The sequence below is a fragment of the Lissotriton vulgaris genome, chromosome 1_1 (assembly GCF_964263255.1).
Source record: "Lissotriton vulgaris chromosome 1_1, aLisVul1.2, whole genome shotgun sequence".
In the NCBI taxonomy this organism is placed as follows: domain Eukaryota; kingdom Metazoa; phylum Chordata; class Amphibia; order Caudata; family Salamandridae; genus Lissotriton; species Lissotriton vulgaris.
Genome location: NC_141685.1, coordinates 1,492,270,548 through 1,492,288,240, shown reverse-complemented (window position 1 = coordinate 1,492,288,240; position 17,693 = coordinate 1,492,270,548). Strand labels below are relative to the sequence as shown.

Sequence of the window (17,693 nt, the reverse complement as noted above, 5' to 3'; positions counted from 1 at the left end):
ATCTGAGTGCATTGTGACACCATGGTAGATGGCAGCCCTATTAATCAACTGTCCAAAACCAATATTGTCGTCTGGAGGAGATGGTTTTGAAGGGTATGTGTGTGGACTTGGGACGTCTGGTATGTCTGGTGGGATAGGGTACTCCTAATAAGGTGGGTCAGTTGGGTACGTGAAAGGGTCATCTGGGTCACCCCCTACCCCCCATGTCGTTATCATCATCATCATCATGTGGAGATGTATGATGGGAGAAATGTGAGGTGAAGAAGTTTCAATTGGAGGTGTAAAAGGTTTAGGTAGAGGAAGTGGGTTAGAAGGAAGTATAGGAGAAGAAGGGTGCATAGGCGATGTTGCAGAGTCCTTCATAGGCACTGGAGGAACAGGTGCTGTGTCTACCTTCCTCTTCCTATATGGTCCAGTGGGGACATGTTCTGTTTCTGGATCAATATAAATCTTTTTCTGTTTTGGATCGATTGGATCTGGATGAAAAAGCTCCTGCTTCTCAGGAACTGCTCTTGGCGTCAATTCTTTTGGTTCCGAGAGTCGTTGGGGTATGTTTTTATCTTTAGCCTTAGGAGGCGTGAGAGTCCTTCGGCGTAGCTTTTGGCTCTGAGGATTTTGGTTTCGGAGCGGAGGCTGTTTTTTTCGGTATGGAAACGTTTGAAGCCGGTTTGTCTAAGGGGTTGGGATTTTTCGGGCCCGGTTTGTCTTTAGAAGTGGACGGCGTAGGAACCGATTTTGGAGAAGGGACTTCTTTTGGTTTCGGTGCCGGAGGTGCTGGTGGGATTGGTACGTGCAGTCTGCTCGGTCCCGAGCTACCAGAAGGCCTTTCATTTTTCTTCGGAGCCGGGCTTGAAGGCTGGGTTTCTGAAGTATGTTTTCGGTTGCGACAGGGCCCAGCAAGCGGAGTCTTGACCATTGCCTTCGATTTTGGTGGTGGGGTTGGGGTAGGGGCAGTAGTACTCACTCTTTGACCAGGAGTGATGGGGTCATCGGAGTCTTCTGCCTCGGACACTATTTCAAGATCTTCGGAATCTTCTTCTGGGACATCTGGGCCTTCGTCGAAGATGTCCACCGGTTCCAGAGCTGATGTCTGCATGATGTGTCTACTGGCCCTTCGATCTCGAAAGGTCTTCTTCTATCGAAAGGATGCGCATGCTGGACAGCTGGTCTCGTCTTGTTCAGGTGATAGGCACAGGTTGCAGACCTTGTGACGGTCAATGTGCGGAAATTTTGCTCCACAATGGGGGCATTTCTTGAATGGCGTCCTTTCCATGAGCTATAGGCCTCACGACGTAGATAGGCCTAAAGGCCCGCGTTGACGACCAGAATCGAGCCTATGAAGTTGCGTCGAAGGTTGAGATGTTTGGAAGTTAATCCGAAGAGTTAAGGACGTTTTTTCGCGTCAAAATACTTTGGACAGTAGATTTCGAACCGGAACGGAAAAGTTACATCCGAACCAAATGGCGGAAAAAAACTATCCAACAAGGATGGAGTCGATGCCCATGTGCACCATCGTCCAAGGGAGGATTCACCTATCTCGTGACTAGAAAGACTTCTTCCAAGACTATAACAACCTGCAAACATCTAAGACCAACACCCGATGGCGATCTAATGCCAAGTGTGAGACCTGCAGCTCATATACCTCGTACATATATTTTTGAGGTTATCCTTTGTGCTTGGCATACGGAAATGATCAGTTTAACATCAAAGTACAGTGAGTTGGTTACACAGATATCATTAAGGTATATCCCTTCAACCATTACAGCGAAGCTTAGAAATCATAATGACAAGTTACTATGGATATTTTCTTTTGTGTAGACCTCAATTTCACTCTGTAGACATTCTTGGACAGAAGTGACAACGTTGGCTTTCTCTTCCCCCATCTACCTTTCCCCACTTCTACTACTGGTCTTATTCCTTTGTTTGTGGTCACTGTTGGAGGCAGCAAGTAATGGAAAAGCTCATGCTGCTCTGGGCACAAATGGTTAGAGCACAATGAGAGTAGTCTTAAAAAAAACACTATCTTTGTATCATCATTAACTGCAATACCGGAGGAAACTAAAAAAGGGTTTGTAATGTTAATCTAAACTGGGCGTTGCTTAATGTTATATTAATTCTATAATCCCATGCCACAGCCACACTAGGATTGGTTTCAACCTTAATGTTATGTAAAATAACATCTTAAACAGAACATTTTCCCATTGTGAGTGCAATATTGTAAACAGTACTGTTGTGTCTTTGAAGAAAGCAAAGGATGTCTACTAACCTTAAAAAGATAAACATCTAACTTTGTGTTGTGCTTTGGTTCCTCTACTTGTCTACAGAGGAGACATATGCATCCACTCTATCCAAATGGATGTTGGACATAAATACAAACTACGAACACACCCCGGATTAAGAGCCTAAGTTTAAAGCTGTCAGCAAAACACCATACTCTTGACTTCATAAACAATGGAATCTGAAATCATGGTAGCTCCCTTTTAACTGATAGTATCAGGTGAGTAGCACATTACTTATTCAAATCAAGATTTGTTCATGAAAATACACTACGTTTTGGAAACATGTAATTGAGAAGCTGGTAGGATTACATGAAGGTGGTAGTTTCCCATCCTTCCAATGTTTGCATAAATGCTGGACAGGCAGCAGAACCCTGCACAGGTACAGATGGTTAGAAATACAGTATTTGGAAAGTTATGTATTAATATATGCACTTGTAGGTCTTGCTATACTTAATCAGCTTTAACCTTTTATAAATATGGGAGGGTGGTATGCATTAGCCTGCTGACAGAATCATTAAGACCGGTCCCTAAGAAGCATTAGCAGTGATTAATTTGTATAAAAAAGCATCTAAGTTAGTGCTGCCACCACTACGGAATGCCAGGGATGCCAAAAACCAAGGCTGTATAGTGTTGGTTTTGCCTATGCCTCTTTATTCCGCAACCCTGTACCTCCTGACTGTGTCTCCCTTTTACAGTTCTTTTTAATGCTTGCTTTCTCATTTGGTCACTAGTTTCCGCTCTGTCTCTTCCTCTTTTTTCACCTTATGCTTCTCTCCTTTGCTCCGGGTCAAAGTGTAATGATGAAAAATAAGTCCCAGTACACAAATGTGAGTGCCGGTGACCAGCAACGACTGTCGTCAAATAAGCATGGCAAATTATCAACTTTTAACATTGGAACTGTCAACAGGAAAGAATGGACAATAAGGCTGGGGTATGTTACATTAGTGGACATTTTGAGGCACATGAGAGCAAAACACATACATCATGGGTTGACAACATCAAACCAGTCCTTTTGGTAATTTGAACAGTCTGAGTAGGACAACTTACTAAAGTAGTGTATTCCACATCATCGCCCAATAGACCTGTATCATTCAGTGTGTATTTTGCTTTGATTTGCACAGCATCAACAGGGCCCTTCTCCACCTGGTGCTTTATTGCCTTAAAGAGTTTGTAAAGTGGCTCGCCTGCTGTGTCCTGAAAAAAAGCATTACGGAAAATAAGTAGGTAACAGTTTTGTTCTGTAGTGATACAGAACCATCGATTTGTTAATGTTTTTTAGTGACAAACTGAAGACCGCTCATGAAATTTAACACTGCATATCAGTATAGGAGAGTACAGTCCACCTGCAGTGTGGTTGGTATATCAAATGTAGGGCTTGTCCACATCACGTATGATCACGCCACTATCTATAGTCTTAACCTTACCTCCACTAAAACTCTATAGTTCATAAAATAGGCTCTCCATGCAAGCAATGGGACAAATAACGCCAATGTTATTGAAAACAAAAGAGAGGGTGAAAGGGGGGCAAGAGGATGGAACCTATCATTCATTTTTAAAGGTTAAAAAAAAAAGGGAAAATTGTCCTTATACCCTTCAACCACCTCAAAATGTTCAAAACAGTGTATTAACAAGACTAGAAAGTACATTAAAGTTTTATAAAAAAAGAACAACTTGGATACATGGAACTACAGAATTATTTAGTTGCATGAAAGCAGACTGGGAATACATGTAGAATACATTGAAACTTCTTGTTGTTGGTGCAGGTTGCAAATATTAGAGAAATACATAAGGATAGAGTATAGTTTGTTGCACTTTAGCAGCAGGCAACTGTTCATGCTGAACATTCATTCAAGGGATCAGAAATTTCAAACCATGTAACGTGAAGTACCATCTGTCATACTTTACACAGACCTACAAAATACACCACAATACATAGTATTGCACATTGACCTATGGAAAGAATACAGAAATACAAAGTAAAACAAAACACAGAACATCACTCTGCTAACCAGAAGTTGATTCCTTGTGTAGTGGAAACCTGATTAGTAAATCCTTTAGATACACCCCACATTTCTTTGGCAGCTCTGCTGATTTATGGACACTTTTCAGAGTATGAAGCCTCTAATCTGAGGAAATATTGTGTAAATACTTCAGATGTGAGACAATGGAAACTGCATACTGAAAATAAGAATGTATTTGGCATATGCCTAGCTATTCACAGCTTTGTAAGAAGCATCTGAGAAAATGGCTAAGTGTCCTTTATTATCTTTTCGTTTCAATGTATTGGAGTGTCATTCAATGCCATCCTAATGTGAAAAATGTGATAGATCAACACGGCAACAGCAAGGAGGGGTTAATTTAAAATACAATGATGTGGTTCTGTTAAGTCAAAGTTTCTCTAGCTAGCCAATGAAACTACGTGTGGAATATCACTGCTGGATGCACTGCACAGTTAATGAGATGATTTAGCACTCATTGCCTACCCATTGTGTGTAAGAAATATAGTGGCAATATTTGTAATTGTAGAAATGTTTTACCTTGAGGTACTGGTATAAACATATTGACATCCAGTTGGAAAGCATCCTCTCCACAACATTCTCGGATCTAATAAAAACAAAGAATAAAATATGAATTAAGTCATGCAAAAACGTTGTTCTCAAGAGATTCAACACATTTCACTTTCCTACTTAAGCGAGTAGTTTGGGACTGAGCTTCATCTCTTATTTTACAGTAGAAAAACAAGCTTTCTTCATAACATATGGAGGACAAGGAAAAGGCGATGGACTATCTCCAGGCTTGACCGTAATGTTACAAGTGAAGCATTAAAAGCCTTTTTACCAGAGAAGCAAGCAGTGTTGAGCTTTAACAATGAGAGGAAGAACATTTTTTATTGACCAATCTAGCTCCAAAGTTCGGAATTGATTAAAAAAAATTAAATGTTAAAGCTATGTTAAAAAGGTTGCTATTGTTCATGGAAAAAGGAAGAGGCTCAGCAGGGTTTTTAAGAACATGAAAGTTTCAAAATTTGGAGCAACAATTAATCTGAGATAGAAGTCTTCTCTACCTCAATGTTATGCATTGCAGAGGCTTACATTTGTCTTTTAAAGTAACTTGAAGTGGTTATCTAGTAACTTACGGTGAACGCCATGTTTTCATTGTGTTTCAAACGGAGAGCACCTTCATGTTTTGAACAGGGAACAAGCGGTCACTGATCATGCACTGGTTGCCTCACTCCCCAGGTGTAGGCAAGGGAAAGGTACAGACATTTTGCAAAGGTCGAAGAAGTGGATTTTTTGGATACCCTTATGTAGAGAGCACTGCCAGTTAAGAGTAAACAACTACTTAGGAGATTCATAATGAGGAAAGGGAAGAGCAAGAACAGATTGTCTTAGGGCTGTGTGAGGCTAAAGAAGCTTGACTTGGACCATGGACTTGCATGTGTCAAGACAGTCCTAAATGGATGAAGCCGTTTGCCAGCAGTGACTCTGACTTTGGATTGATTGCTTGTCCCTGGATTTCACCCTGTTTGCCGGGAATTGTATTTGGAACTAGAAACTGCCCGCATTGAAGTGAGGCCATCGAGGGAACCCGGTTGTAGGAGTGAGCCTACGGGTGCAGGACTGCGAGGCCCAGAATTTCAAGTAGCTTGTCACTCGCCGCAGCTGGAGCCTCTTCCCGCCCCGCCTCCCTGCAGCTTATTACAGCTCACGGCCACCGCTCCGCGGCAGCCATTCGCCAGCAGTGACTCTGACTTTGGATTGATTGCTTGTCCCTGGATTTCACCCTGTTTGCCGGGAATTGTACTTGGAACTAGAAACTGCCCGCATTGAAGTGAGAGGCCATAGAGGGGACCCGGTTGTAGGAGTGAGCCTACGGGTGCGGGACTGCGAGGCCCAGCATTCCAAGCGGCTTGTCACTCGCCGCAGCTGGAGCCTCTTCCCGCCCCACCTCCCTGCAGCTTATTACAGCTCACGGCCCCCGCTCCGCGGGAGCCGTTTGCCAGCAGTGACTCTGACTTTGGATTGATTGCTTGTCACTGGAGTTCACCCTGTTTGCCGGGAATTGTACTTGGAACTAGAAACTGCCCACATTGAAGTGAGAGGCCATTGAGGGGACCCGGTTGTAGGAGTGAGCCTATGGGTGCGGGACTGCGAGGCCCAGCATTCCAAGCGGCTTGTCACTCGCCGCAGCTGGAGCCTCTTCCCGCCCACTCCTCCTCCTATATAGCTCCGCCCATATCCGCGTACGCAGAACGCACGCGGACGGGTGCTGGGCAAAGCCCGGGCCAAGGGCGGGCCCGTTGTAGCCCATTCGAGCCTGGGGTAGACCGGACCGGGCCACCCCTCTGGGTCTGTGGCTAGCTTCCCAGGATCAACTACATCTTGTGCTACATCGTTTTAGCCTGGGTGATAATCTGCTATATTAAAAATCAAGCACCATGTCAACAAGGAAGACGAGGAGCAAAGCTACGGCATCGTCTACCATGGTGGCAGGCACTCTGGATAGCTTTCTTATCAGAGCTAACACTGCAGTAAATAACGAATTGAGAGCCCTAGAAAGACAGCTTGCAGATGGAATCGAAAGCACTAGGCGATCTTCTGTGGGATTAATTGCTAGATCCCCGGAAAAACTTGATGCTTCCCATCTATCTCTTTTGGATAGCATTGACCAAACAATTGAGTCTGTCTTACAACAGCCAAGTACTTCCTCAACCTCACACCGAGACTCCCGACAGATTAAACCCGAGCTGGATCCTCTTCCAACATCTGACCCAGCCCTGACACAGGGAGAGGGGAGCAATTTAAACTTATCTCACTCACTGGGCCTACGTGAAGGTGCTGTTCCAAAAAGAAAAAGAGCTAGACAGTCTAAGGGTGTAAAAAGGGCCAAATTGGATATTGGCTCTAGTACCACCAACAATATGCCTGATATAATGGAATCTTCTTCTCCAACAACTGTAACTGTTAATGAAACTGTGAGTTCAATACAGACTTCACAATTGCCGGTCCCAGCGCAGTCTGGCCCGTTTATTTTTGGCGATGGGTCATGTGGAGGGAGGGAACAGTCTACCCATCTTATTACTAAAGTTTTGAAGAAACTCCTAGACCCCATATTGGCCCGGCTTGACTGTATTGATACTAAGTTACAAACAATAGAAACCGTGATCGGGGGTAGGGAGGATCAGTTAAGAACCTTGGGTGGTATTCAAGGTGCTACTTTGACGAAGGCAGGGAGCTCCCTTCCCTCTAATCCATCGAGTACCCCAAACACAAACCAGACTAAGCCTCCCATTATAGCAAGTGTACCCATAGCTAACCCATCAAATCCGATTGCCCTAACCCTCCCAAGGCAAATTCCTCCCGTGCCTTTAGCATGGAAATCAAAGCTACCTGTACCAACGACCTCACTAAGGCAAGAAAAAACTCCCACCAGGACTGGTGACCGCCAGCCCAGAACCTTACCAGTCTAAAACGTTTAAATATAGTCAACTTGCCTCCTGAGGCTGCAGCCCATACAGTAATTTTGACTGGGGTTCCTGAGCTTTCTAACTCTGTATCAGAATCCTTTGACTCTTTGAAAAACAAAGTTACGAGTTGTTTAAATATACATAGGCCCTTGCCACCAAATAGGAGAGCAGAAATATTGATGGTTAGGAGGGTCCCCTGGGTGGGACACACCACAAAGAAAATAAAGGGTGATTGCATCTTGGTAAATTTTAGGGACTCGCAGATCGTTTCCCATATTTGTAACTGGTTAGGGAACCCGGGAAATACAAGCATTCAATTGTTACCCCTGCCCTTTTTCTATCCGCCAAGAACGCACAGCTTGTATTCTGGGGTGAATGATGGCTGGACAAGGGTGGGATTCGCCATTGATGGCACAAGGTACAGGCCTAAGCACTATGATATACCAATACCGAGCAACTATTCACATGCTAACAGGTATAGTTGCCTTGACCAGGTTGAATGTCTCCAGCGGGATGAATGTACCTGGGGAATAGAAGGGGTGGTGCCCTATACAACCCAGAGGGCAGTGGCAGATATCTCTGATACTGGTAATTGCACCTCTGTTCATTTATTCCCTGGTCGGCCAAGTACTATTATTACAGAATCCCCTATACAATATCCCATTACTCCCCCCGGTCCGCATGTACTGAAAATCCTTTCCTGGAATATAGCGGGACTATGTAATAAATTGGCCTGCCCTGACGGGGGTCATTTATAGACTCGAATGACATCTGTTTATTCCAGGAAACATGGGTGCGGGAGGACCAGCATCGTTTAGGATTTGCCTCATTTGCAGTAGCTGCTAAATGGGCGGGAAAAGGTCGCCCGTCAGGGGGCTTAACAATTTGGGTAGCAACCCACCTGGGTTCCAGAGCCAAAATTATGGATACAGCTTCAGACGATGTTCAGTGTGTAACACTAGAGTGGCAGAATGGCTTCAGATTGGCAGTGGTCAATATCTACTCCAGACCCGTGAGTGTCACTTCTGAGTCTGAAACCATTGAAGAACTATCCTCCCTTTTAAGCAACATTCCAGAGGGCTCCACGCTTGTGGTTGGAGGAGATTTTAACTCCCAATTCGAACCACTTGATGGTCTGCTAGATGCTGTAAACCAGGAGGAGGATGAAGTGTGGAAAATCCCCCAAGCGGCAGGCCCTCCGGTAAGAGCATGGACCCCACTAGCTGTACAGATTACTTCAATGACGCTGTCCCATTCGATTAGGGCATGTAATGGTCTCACAAAGTCTGACAATCCCCCTGCCCCCACCTTATTTCAGTCAGGTAGGAAGGCACGCCTCAACTATATATTTGTTGAGTGTAGGGCCTGGAACACAATAGTAGACTTTAGGGTCACACACAGGGTGGAGAGTGATCATAATCCCCTAATTTTAGATGTTAAAAGTACCGAAAATTCTTAAGGGCAATTTATCACTGCAACCTGATATACCCAATAGGGCTACCCTGTCAAGTAATAGATGCAGGGTAAAATGGGACAAGTTGGCCAAAAATCCCAATGCGCAAGCTAAATTGTACACCCAGGTAATCCCAGTACTGGAAGATGTTGCTGCTCTTACTGAACAGCATCATGTGAATGACTCATGAAAGGCTGGGAAAACTGCATAATGTACTAATAAGCACTCTGTCAGAAATCTTAAATCCCCAGGGTCCATGTGCAGGAGGGTTGGCAAGGAAGCCTCCATGGTACAACAAGGCATGCAGACGGGCAAAAAGCGAGCTACTTCTGGCACTAAAACAGAATAATGATAGGGACCTTATAAAAAATAGGAGGCTAGTATACCGGAACCTCATTCGCCACGCTAAGATCGAATGTGAGAATGAGAATTGGATAAAATTAACACTGGCACTTGCAGTCAAAGACGCACGAAAGTTCTGGCAAATTGTGAGCACTGGCTCAGCTGAACCAGAGCTGGCAGTAGCCCCAAATATTGCAGCTGAGATTTGGGAGGAACATTTTGCTAGATTGTATGAGGGGGAGATCCCCATGCCTGATGCAGCGAGCACTCTTGTCTCTGTCCCGTCGGAGATTAGTTTTACTCTAGATGAGGTACGGGCGGCTATATCTAAGCTTCCCGCGGGAAAAGCTCCAGGGTTGGACCACATCTATAAACAGGAACCTGAGATATATGCAGTTCTTGGGGGAATGGCACTTCCAAATACTTGGCTGGGAGCTGAGTTGGTCCCTATCTTCAAGAAGGGGTCGCCTTTGCTCCCAGCCAACTATAAGCCAATCAGCCTAATAGATGTATCCCAGAAACTGTTTGCAAGGCTGATTCTGGATCGCCTATTGGACTGGGTTGAGGACTCTGAAATTTTAAGTGATTATCAAGCAGGCTTCAGAAGGAACGTATCCACCACTGACCAGCTTTTGAGACTAAATATGCTTTTCTGGAAAACTGTCAAAGTGGACGGCGGTTCGCTTTATACGGTGTTCGTAGACCTTCGTGCGGCCTTTGATTTGGTTCCACGAAGGAAACTTTGGAGTGTATTAGGGTATTTAGAAATCCCAACCCACCTTTTGAACATCCTAATACGTCTCCATTCACAGAATTTTGCACGGGTAAGGTGTGGGAGACCAGGCAATCTGTCAACTAGTTTCTCAGTTGGCAGGGGGGGTAGGCAGGGTTGCGTTTTGGCGCCGACCCGGTTTTGCCTCTACGTCAACGGAGTAATTGCCCATCTGAACATGGTCCCCAACAGAGATGCCCCAAAGCTCGCTGGTTCAGGGATCTCTGCGATTATGTTCGCGGATGATACCCTGTTGTTGGCAAAGACTCCGATGGGCATACATCGAGTTTTGGATGGCTTGGTCACATTTTGTCAAGATCAGGGACTAGAAATAAACACATCCAAAACGAAATTTATGATTTTTATCCACCGAAAAAATCTCGCCCAAACCCTGCTATAGGTGGTGTTCGTTTGGAAAGAGTGCAAACGTTTGAATACTTGGGACTAACACTCAATGAAAATATGACTTGGGTACAACATCAGACCAAAACCCAGCTAAAGCTCTCGCAAAAAGCAGATGGGATTCTCAAACTCCTAAAACAATCCACGATCAAACCAATTTCAGCCCCACTTGAAATCTATAAAATGCAGGCACAGGGTGCGGTGATCTATGGAGGGGGAACTGTGGGGTCACAGTTGTTCCCCAGAAATCCCCGTCACGGAAAATAGGTTTCTTAGACAGTTGGTATCTTTGCCCACTAGTACGCCCCTACTTCCCCTTAGGTTGGATATGGGATTGAGATCACTTAAAGAAGAACTGGGACTTAAGCCTCTAACTTTTTGGAGGCGTCTCTGGGTTACCCCATAACTTGCCAGTTATAGGCATGAGCTTGCAGAATTGTTAAAGTCCCCAAATGTCTGGAATTTCCCCTGGCTGAAATATATCAGGCAGGAATTTGACAGGCTAGGTTGCACTTTACTATGGACTAACCCCGAACATGGATGTAGGGGTATATCCCGCAAGGAGCTAGTTAGCCTGTATTATGATAATAATTTGTCTGCCAGCCTAATGAATGCCCAAACGGGGCAATGACAAGTAAATTCTTGTTATTAAAAGGCCACTACAAATTAGAGCCTGTTCTTGATAATATTAGTCCTAACAGTTTTAGGAAGATGTACCTCCAATAAGAGCCCTCACCAGGCGCTGGCGCGCTAATGCTCCCAGAAACTGCCCAGCGTGCACTGCGAAGGTAGAGAATGAGTTACACATAGTCTTCTTCTGCCCTTCTTACCAGATTCCTAGGAAGAAGTGGATCATCCCTATCTGCAAAAACTTGGGGATCAGGCAATGTTTTCATTCCTATAGAATATTAAAACCAGACCTATCCCCACTAATTGTTTTTGCTGTCACGAAATTCCTGGCTGCCATGTGGAATATTAGAAGAAAGTACATTGTAAAATGAGATCAAATGTATTTGTTTTAAATTGCACAGGCGTCTCGGGATGTTGGGGAGCAGAGGTTCATCGGGCTGTTTGTCTTTTTAACCCTGGATAATGCTTTTATAAGAATGAATTTTATGGCACACTGTATTTTTAAACATTTGCAACGTTGTATATTGTATTTTATTCTGTATTGTTTTATGACATCTTTTTGTCGAAATAAAGATGAAATGAATGATGAAGCCTCTGAAAGGCCTTGTTGCATCTGCTGGCTCACCACCTCTACTGGTAGTTTGATGCGAAATTCTGTACTTTGGACACTTCAAATAAACCAATATGCTACTGCCATTCACCTCATGTCCGGTTTCTCAACCCAAGTTTCAAGTAAGAATGCAATTCCTGACAGTTGTTTGGCCTCCATGTTAGTTTAGTTCCTGGGTCAAACAGCTGTATTCTATTTTGCCTGTAGGTGCAATTACTGACAGCTCCAATACATCTGTATCACAGGAAAAACTGCTGTAGAAGTTAAGAGGGGGTAACATGCCATACACTTGAGAAATACACAGGAGGGCTGTACTTTCTGGTGAGCATTCAGATATATCTTACTAAGACTGAACTGCCATTTCACTAATCAGATTTCTTCTCTAAAAGATGTCAAGGAAAGCGGACTGTGACATCAAAAACAGAAGAGAAATCTAGCAACATTAGGAGGGCCCTATTTACAGGTGTTATTGAGATCTGACAAACAATCCCAAGCCTATGCTGTGCTCAATACAGAAGCTGGATGAGATGTGACCAACAGTATAGTGGACCTGTAGGGTGTCACAAAACGTGAATGGTAGAATGGACCACCCAAGACCTGATTCATACTCCATAGGATTCTTCAGTAATCACTGATGAAAAGGGGCAGAATTAGTTTTTGTTGTATGGGTTGTCTAGAGGCTGCTAATATTGACCATCACAGTGAGTTTTTCATTGCTACTTTTGGCTTCTTATTTGGGGCAATGGTCAGTACTAAGGAGTACTCCAACATTTCCATGTCTTGTAGAGAACACCAGGATTGTGAACATCTATCAAAGCTTTGCTTTAACAGTCTGGACAATAAGTTTTGCTTCTCTGAACCTATCCTATTCCATTTAATCATCAATTACGGGAGAAACATTTGGTACATCCTGTATTAGTACTAAAGTTTCTGAGGAACAAAAGATCAAAGTTGAAGTCTAACACATGACAATAGCGGGTCGATTTTTGAATAGAACAGTGCACTTGGTAAACAACAGTGGTTGAATGCAAAGAAAGGAAGTTTATGTTCATCATACCTTCTGAGCATCAGCTTTGGGTTCTTTGCCACAGACTGCTCCATCAGCTCCAAGAGCAATGCTCTCATGATGTCTGTGTAATATTCTAGCTTTCCATGCAGAGCCACTGTCAAAAGAGAGGCAAAGTAGACCTTCGCCCTTGCTGAGAAATCCTTCTGAGCTTCTAATACATGAACAAACTAAACATAAAAAGTAGAAAATACACATTATCTATGCCGTTTTTGGGTTAAGAAACACGCAGATAGGTATTTTATGCAGATTTTGAGAAGCATTTCTAGGAAGTTGTCAGCTTTATACGCAGGTAGAATTGACCTAAATTTTAGTTTACAACTTTTAACAGCCTCAATAATGAGAACACGGAGAGCCTACTACTCTCCCAGATGGAGATAAGGATCAATCTGAAATACACTTGTATATATACATTGGTGTTCCTATAATTCAGGAGTTGTACGGGGAGGAAACAAATGGTATACATCAAAACAGGAAAAAAGAAATACTGCAGAAAAGGGCAAGGGACAACTGGGGATTACGCTCAACAGTAGGGGACTTTAAGGGGGACTTTGTTACTTAAGAACACAGGACAGAGGAAAAGGGAGTGTCCTTACTAATGGCCAGCGAGATAGTTTAGGAACTGGCTAAGTAAGGGTGCAAACCAGAAGTGTGAATGTATGTTATTCCAGATCCACCGTCCGTATAAGAAGGCTCATCTCCTAGTTTATGAAAGGCTATGGAAATTCTCTTTGAAAAATCACAATTTATATTTGCCTGTGTCCTAAAGGCTCAATATAGGAAAATGAGTCTATCAATGCTGCAAGTGCATACCGGTCATGGAATGTAGTTGGAATCGGTATGTATCGTGTTCCAGAAGCTATTCTCAAGCCATGAATCTTCCCACCTGTGTTCTGGTGCAATGTGTGAGACCATGGACAAAGCAGCAAGGCCTGCACAGTGTAATTCACCAAGTGGGCTCACAGAGAAGTCAGGCTTAACTCCGAGGGAATGTGCAAAGTATTTGGGCAACCCTTCAAACAGTAACATATGAAAATACACCACAAAAGTATCACACAACAGGTTTATAAACAGAGTAATTTTAGACGAGAATAACAAAAACCCAATTAGTAGATCCGGAGATATGCAATTTTAAAGACTTCAGTAAAAATAGCACAATAAAGGAGAGAGTGCCAACTGTGAAAATCTAGTCGGACCGGACTGGGATACAGTCACAAGTACAAGAAAACCGCAATGGAATACGGCCCAGTTACAGGGACCCAATTTGGCCTCCTGAACAAATTCCCTTAAACCTTTTTTTGTGGAGGACTGCACGCATCTGTGTCATAGTTGCATTGTGCAATCAGAGTGCTCAGTGAAAGAGCTGCTGTGCGAGATCCTGCATTGATGTGGAGGATCCTGTCGACGAGGACTTGTGATGCGAGCTGCAGGGCTGTGATGAGGAGTCCGGCTTCTGTCCTGACAACTGCAAAGGCCCAACTTGTCCTGCAGCTGTGCATCCTCCCAAAGCCCCGGAGGGCTGCCAGCACTTCGCCAGCCAGCCAGAATTTCCTTTGAAGTGGAGGAGTTACTTCCCAACAGCCTGCAGGCACGGACCACACAGTCCAGTTCACCAATCTGCTAACCACTGGGTCCACCAACAAAGCAGCCTAGGAGGATACAGAGAGTCCAGGAGGTTAACCTCATCGATCTTTCCAGTCTTCGAAACACTAATCCACCCTGGAGGTTCCGTGCACCAATACTCAGGGTACCAGAGTCTGTTGCTAGCACCAAGGCTTGTTTGTGTTCAATTTGAACACTATCTTTGCAAAAATATACCTGCACATCGAGGGACTTCAACAGAGGCCCGCTCCTTTTCTCTCATGCTGGAACCCCTGGTGGCCTGGGTGAGGCGAGATGTCATGGTAAGAGGCCTGAAATGGTCGGAGGGTCAGGACGACCGAATATCCCTCTATGTAGATGACATTCTGCTTTACCTTGCCGCTCCATATAGATCCATCCACTGGGTTTTAAATATCTTCAAGAATTTAGGGAAATACTCCGGCTACGCCATAAACTGGGGTCAATCTGTGTTTGCGCTTCGGGGTCCGCACCCTTGGCACCCTGCAGGTTGCTGTGTGGAAGTGGCCACTGATGGATTCCGATATCTGGGAATATACATAAGTTCGAGCCCCAATATTTTTAATGACCGTAATTTGGCACCCCCATTGTCCCGCCTACGGGCGGATGTGAAGCACTGGCTTATCCTTACCTCTTTCCCTGGTTGGCCGACCTGCTCTTTTTAAAATGTTAGCCCTCCCATGCTTTCTCTACATCCTGCAGAATTGCCCGCACCTGGTCCCAGATAAGTACTTCTCGGAAACAGAGAGTGAGATTTGGACGTTGTTATGGGATGGTGGGTCTCCTCGTATTGCACTTAGAAAACTGACGAAGGGGTGGTACGATGGAGGCTCACCCTCCCGGACCCAAGACTATTACTGGGAGTCTCAATTAGTTGTAGTGAATCACTGGCTCTATCGCTCCCCTATAGATCCAGCCTATCTTTTAGACAGATACCAAACGGGACGAGCAGGGCATCTAGGGGCAATAGTTTCAAAAGTAAACAAGAAGTGATACTTTGGGCCCACATCTCACACGGTGGCAAACTGGCATCAAGCGAACTCCCTTCTGGGATGGTCAAATGTTCTCACAAAATCCACTCCCCTATGATATACACAGAGTCTGGGGAATTAATGTCATCAACACGGCTTTGATAAATGGGATCTTATAGGAATCTCCACTATCGGAGATTCGATTAAAAAAGGTTCGATTCTCAGGTTTGAGGAGCTTAGGGAAAGATATGGAATGGCCCAAGGTGAACTGTACAGATACCTGCAAGTTAGACACGTCCTCATCATGGCACTACCCAATCTCACAGACATACCAGAGGCATCACCGCTGGAAGACCGATTAGTAGACGGACCGTTACACTCAAAAGCTATATCACTGACATACAAAAAACTGTGCAACAATCTACCTGACACGTTCCACAAATTACGAGAGCAATGGCAGAGACACCTAGGGCCCATTGACGATTAGGACTGGCAGACGGCACTAATCTCGCCCAGAGAAGCAGCAATCACTCTCCGTTTCAGATTGATTCAACTCAAAATCTTACACAGGTCGTACATAACTGGGGTTACTCTAGCAAAGATAGGTGCCAGACTGGATACTATGTGCCTCCGGGGCTCCCAACACACTACCACCTTTTATCACACAATCTGGGAATGTCTGGAAGTACGGCCCCTATGGGAGGGAGCCACGACCCATATTCAGAACAACTTAGAAAAGGAAGTCCCCCTCACACCGCGCCTAGGTCTTCTTAATCTATGGGAGCGGACTGACCTCAAAGAGGTGGAGCGAAGGGATGGGGAGCAGAGGATGTGCCTACATCCAGAGTGTGGGTGAGAGAAATAGATAAATGCATGATTGCAGAAACTGAAGTATTCAAATCACGGGGGTGTCCGAAGAAGTGGGATAGAAAAAGGGGCAAATGGAATACTTACTGTGGCAACCTATGTGTGTCCCCAACAGTGGAGCTAGAAATGCAAAAAGGGAAGGATGTGATGATGGGATATAATGTTAGTAACCATTCTCTCCCCACCTACGACAAAGCAGCATGTACAATTACTCGAAATGTTAGCTGGATAATGTATGTGACTTTAATGTTGAATTAATAAAAAGATTTATATTTAAAAAAAGAAGGCCAGCTCCATGCCAGAAGTCATCTTGCTGTGTTTCTTTCTCTTCTTCTGCAGGTGCACTCGCAGCCTTTCTTTGCAGGTACTGTTCCCCATTGACTTCAAAGTGTTTCATTCTAGGTTACCACCGGGAAAAGCACCTGTGCACTTGTATACCTTAGGGCAGGTAACAGTGACCTGTTGGTGCTTTCTTGGACCTTTCCCTACCTATCTTAAGTCCAGAAGTCGTCAAGTGACCCTATGCAGTGTTCATTTCTCCTATTTGATACCATTACCACATTTGAGACCAATGTCTCAAATCTGATAACTATTTTCTATGTTTCTGAAAATCGCTAACTTGAAAAGTACTTAGCTGACCGTAAAGATCTTGGTTTCTAAATTAATATACAAATGTGTTATTTTTTGGTTGTGCCTACGTAGTGCACATACGCAGTCTTCGAGACATGCTTTGGGCTCACAGACCTTCTCCTGCTTTCAAATTGTTCTGTCAGTGTCATGTTGAATTCCTTGCTTCTAAGTGGCTAATGCTTGCCAAGTGTCCCACCTTTTTCACAATTGTTAATCCCATGGGGTACCACCGGAGGACTTGTCCGCTTCCACTTATGCAATTTTCGTTTGCTTCTTCAGAACTTTTTGCATTTATTTATTTACAAGCACTTCTGTGGGAGTTGCGCGACCACACACCTTTCATCAGCATGGTGCTTGTAGCTGCTTGCATTTTAAGATCTTTTCAGTGCTGATGCAGCGACTCAAACCTGGTTCCCCAGTTCCAAAGTTGGCAGCTATGGTTGTTACGCAAAGTGGCGATGCTCTCAAATAGTTACATTTTTCAGAACTCTTGCTTTCACCACAAAGCCAAAATAAAAGGGTTATTCAAATGAAACTTTAATTTTCACAGGTTTGGGGTTTTGTCAAACCCTCCGCCAACTCTT

General features: G+C 44.2%; 1 protein-coding gene across 3 annotated transcripts in view; it reads right to left on the bottom strand.

Moving 5' to 3' along the window:
• PLXNB2 (plexin B2) overlaps positions 1-17,693 on the bottom strand; it is a 629,238-nt gene that overhangs the window by 58,307 nt on the left and 553,238 nt on the right. For all 3 annotated transcript variants that reach the window (XM_086967392.1, XM_086967395.1, XM_086967394.1), the window contains 3 exons: positions 13,013-13,191; positions 4,817-4,883; positions 3,327-3,473 (listed from right to left, as the gene is read on the bottom strand). In XM_086967392.1, the coding sequence (XP_086823518.1) occupies positions 3,327-3,473; positions 4,817-4,883; positions 13,013-13,191 (393 nt within the window). The remainder of the gene's footprint in view (positions 1-3,326; positions 3,474-4,816; positions 4,884-13,012; positions 13,192-17,693) is intronic.